The sequence below is a fragment of the Olea europaea genome, unplaced genomic scaffold, assembly GCF_002742605.1.
Source record: "Olea europaea var. sylvestris unplaced genomic scaffold, O_europaea_v1 scaffold13332, whole genome shotgun sequence".
NCBI lineage: Eukaryota > Viridiplantae > Streptophyta > Magnoliopsida > Lamiales > Oleaceae > Olea > Olea europaea.
In genome coordinates, this window is record NW_019230817.1 from 1 (window position 1) to 3,043 (window position 3,043).

The following is a 3,043-nucleotide window of genomic DNA, read 5'->3' on the forward strand; positions in this document are numbered from 1 at the left end:
TAATCAATAACCGTACTTTAAGCGAGCATGACCCACAAGGAAGAACAACAGATGCAGGTGGAGATCTAGGCGCTTGCAAAACAGTTTTACTCCCATTTTTCGACAGCGAATATCCCATATCTGAAAACTCCAAAGAATCGATTAGGAAGTAATCGCCACATCTGCAGCCATACGAAAGCTCAAAAATATCACCAACCGCTTCGATTGACAGATCCTCTAATCTGATATCTTCAGCAGTTGCAGAATCTTGCCTCGAAGATTGTAGCTCGTTATCATAAAGTGCACGAGATTTTGAATCTCCGAGGATTTCCCAAGCCCTCTGCACCTCTAAAAACCTTCTGCCCAGCTCGTTTGCAGGATTTGATGTGTGGGATGTCGTTTGCATTTTATCTGGATGATAACTCAGAATGGCAGTTCGGTAGCATGTACGAATTTCGTCAGATCTAGCATCTTCCTTCACATCGAGGATCTCATAATGAGATTTGAGGGTTAAATTTCCACTCTCAATCATGATTGAACACTGCACGTATCAAAAGATTAATTACAAGAGCATCAAATGTATAGCAGGCTACAAGTTTGGCTATGCTTAAAAGGTTTTCTAACAGGTAAATAAGTTCGTTCAAAAATAAATTATTCATTTATTGATCAAAGAAGGTAATGAATTATTTATTTTGACACTAAGGTATTACCTTGAGAACAAATAACTTTTTATTAAAAGTAACTTATCTAAACATGTTAGGAAAAAGGTTACTTAAAAAGTAACTTTATATTTTTGTAAGCTTAGCCAAAGATGCTGTAAGAAAACCTAGATTGGAAAGTCGAAGACCAAACAAGAGGCAAAAGACTACATCAAATGTTGATTAAAATATTTCCCAAATTCTGCAATTGGTAGAAACCAAAGTTTCCTATTATACATCATGGCATTTGAGTTTTCTTGCTATTTCACAATTTTGAATCAGATTATACAGTCCTCATATTCCTATCAGGGAAATAGGCTCTTCCAGTTGTACATCTTCTAGGATCCATCTATTATGTGCATCTTACCGTAATAACTAGGAGCTTAATTCATGAAAAAACTTCTTCCATTGGGCCCTAACAAATGTACTTCTGTAATGTGATGACCAACATATGAGTATAATCATCAGACTAAGCCACAAAATAGAAGAATAAACCGAAAAGTTTACCACATTTGCACATCCAATCCCAAAAGCCGCCCAATTATCGTATTTTTTAGGTAGCCACGAGTTTTCTCCTTGTTTTTACTTGAACAACCAGAATGGCAAGGGAAAGTCAGCTTTTTACCCAAATTAAGGTGACTCAAGTTATTGATAATGAGTTGGCAGCTTTAGTCTTCAGGAGTGCACTCTGACTAAAGTGCTCAGTTCAGTCTATACCATTATTTTGAAATAGAGATCCACAAACATGCCAAAGAAACATATCACCCCAAAATCGGCTTTCATTTAATTCCCTAAGAAAGAAACTTTTTATTCTAAAATCCTACAATGGGCCTATATTGTATAAAGTTTGCAACCATTTTTAACCAATAGGGGCTAACTAAATACAAGGTTTTGTCACTTGTTAAATACAGGAACTTTAGGAAATTTAAATTCCTTAAAAGCAAGCATCTCATTTTCCTATATCAACACATCTCAGTTTTTTTCTTCTTTTGTTCTTATCATTCTAATATTTTAATATTTAACATCTTCATTTCATAGGAATAAATAGCATCCATCAATGGTTACTGACAGTATCGAGCAAGCTCACAAGAAAAGTAAACACTTCTTTTATATTTTATATTTTTAATTGTTAGATAACTTTACACCATTTAGAAAGAAAGTTGAACCACATAATATTGTGTAGAAACAGATCATCAGATAAAAAATCAGAACCCTCTTTTCCTTCCAATTTCAACTTCATTTGAGGGTTCACGAATCAATAAGATGTGAAGTAACATTCCAAGCCATAGTACTACTAGAAGCTTCCACCACTCCAATAAGATGTAGACTCATCAAAATTCCCCCATCAGCCATAGTAAATAATGCAATATCAAAACCCAAACATCAATAACGAAAAATTAAGCCCAAACAAGTAAAAGGTCATGAAAACTGATTAGGGATACCTTTTCTAGCATGGGCCTACACATTATAACAAAGAGCACAACCACAAAATTTTCATATTTGATGAATTCTGACTCAAATGTACAGGGGCGGAGCCGGAGCCCGACCTGGGGTCTATTAACTGCCCCCCACTGGATTTTGGTCCTGGGTATTTCACGTGAGGGGCAGCCAGTTTTCTAAGCAAGGATAAAACAGTGAACAACCGCATCAAAAATTCAAGAGAAGTGTTGTCGAAAAAATCAATGTTGCTACAGGAAAATTATCATCAAGAATCAACAGCTTTGGAACAAATCATAAGGAGTTGAGATAAAATTAAATCATTCACACAACATTCAAATAGAATGCGATTTCATCATATAAAGACATTTTTACACTAATAAAACCCGATACTACCCCCCAAGTTTGGTGATGCAGAAGTTGAGTAGAAAGCACAGCACCACGATATAAATTGGTGCCCAGGGGCGATGAATTGTTCCCGTATTTTAGCGTTTACCGAGGAAGAGAACCGCTTGTCGGGTAGTTTTTAAATTTGCTCGGTCAAATAACCAATTTTCCAATTTGACCATTTTTTTTTTTGGGGATTTGATAAAAAAACATAGTCAAACAATGATTTTGATAAAATAACATTCCTTCAATGTTTCTTGGTCAAATGACCTTCATTTATAAAATACAATAAACAAATAATGTCAAATATCTAAAATACCCTCATCATGGAAAATACCAAAATATCCCTTTCAATCTAATTAAATCCCTCAATTCATCTACAAAATGCATTAACCTGTTTTCCCTGTGATTTATTCCCTAAAATCTTGATATTCATTGTATTTTTCTTCTATCTTCTCTAACATTGTGAGCATTTGAACAAGAATTTTATTATCTATATTATCTACATTGAGATTTCCACTATATTTAAAGAAAAAAGAAAG

The 3,043-nt window shown here is 34.6% G+C and overlaps 1 protein-coding gene across 1 annotated transcript; it reads right to left on the reverse strand.

Annotated features, from left to right (window-relative positions):
* Window positions 1-3: 3 nt before the first annotated feature.
* LOC111375082 (DPH4 homolog) lies at window positions 4-2,504 on the reverse strand. The gene is made up of 3 exons (XM_022997873.1): window positions 2,120-2,504; window positions 197-520; window positions 4-120 (listed from the first exon to the last, which is right to left on the reverse strand). The coding sequence occupies exons 1-3, from the start codon at window positions 2,141-2,143 to the stop codon at window positions 4-6; spliced, it is 465 nt and encodes a 154-aa protein (XP_022853641.1). The 5' UTR covers window positions 2,144-2,504.
* Between the last annotated feature and the right edge of the window lie 539 nt (window positions 2,505-3,043).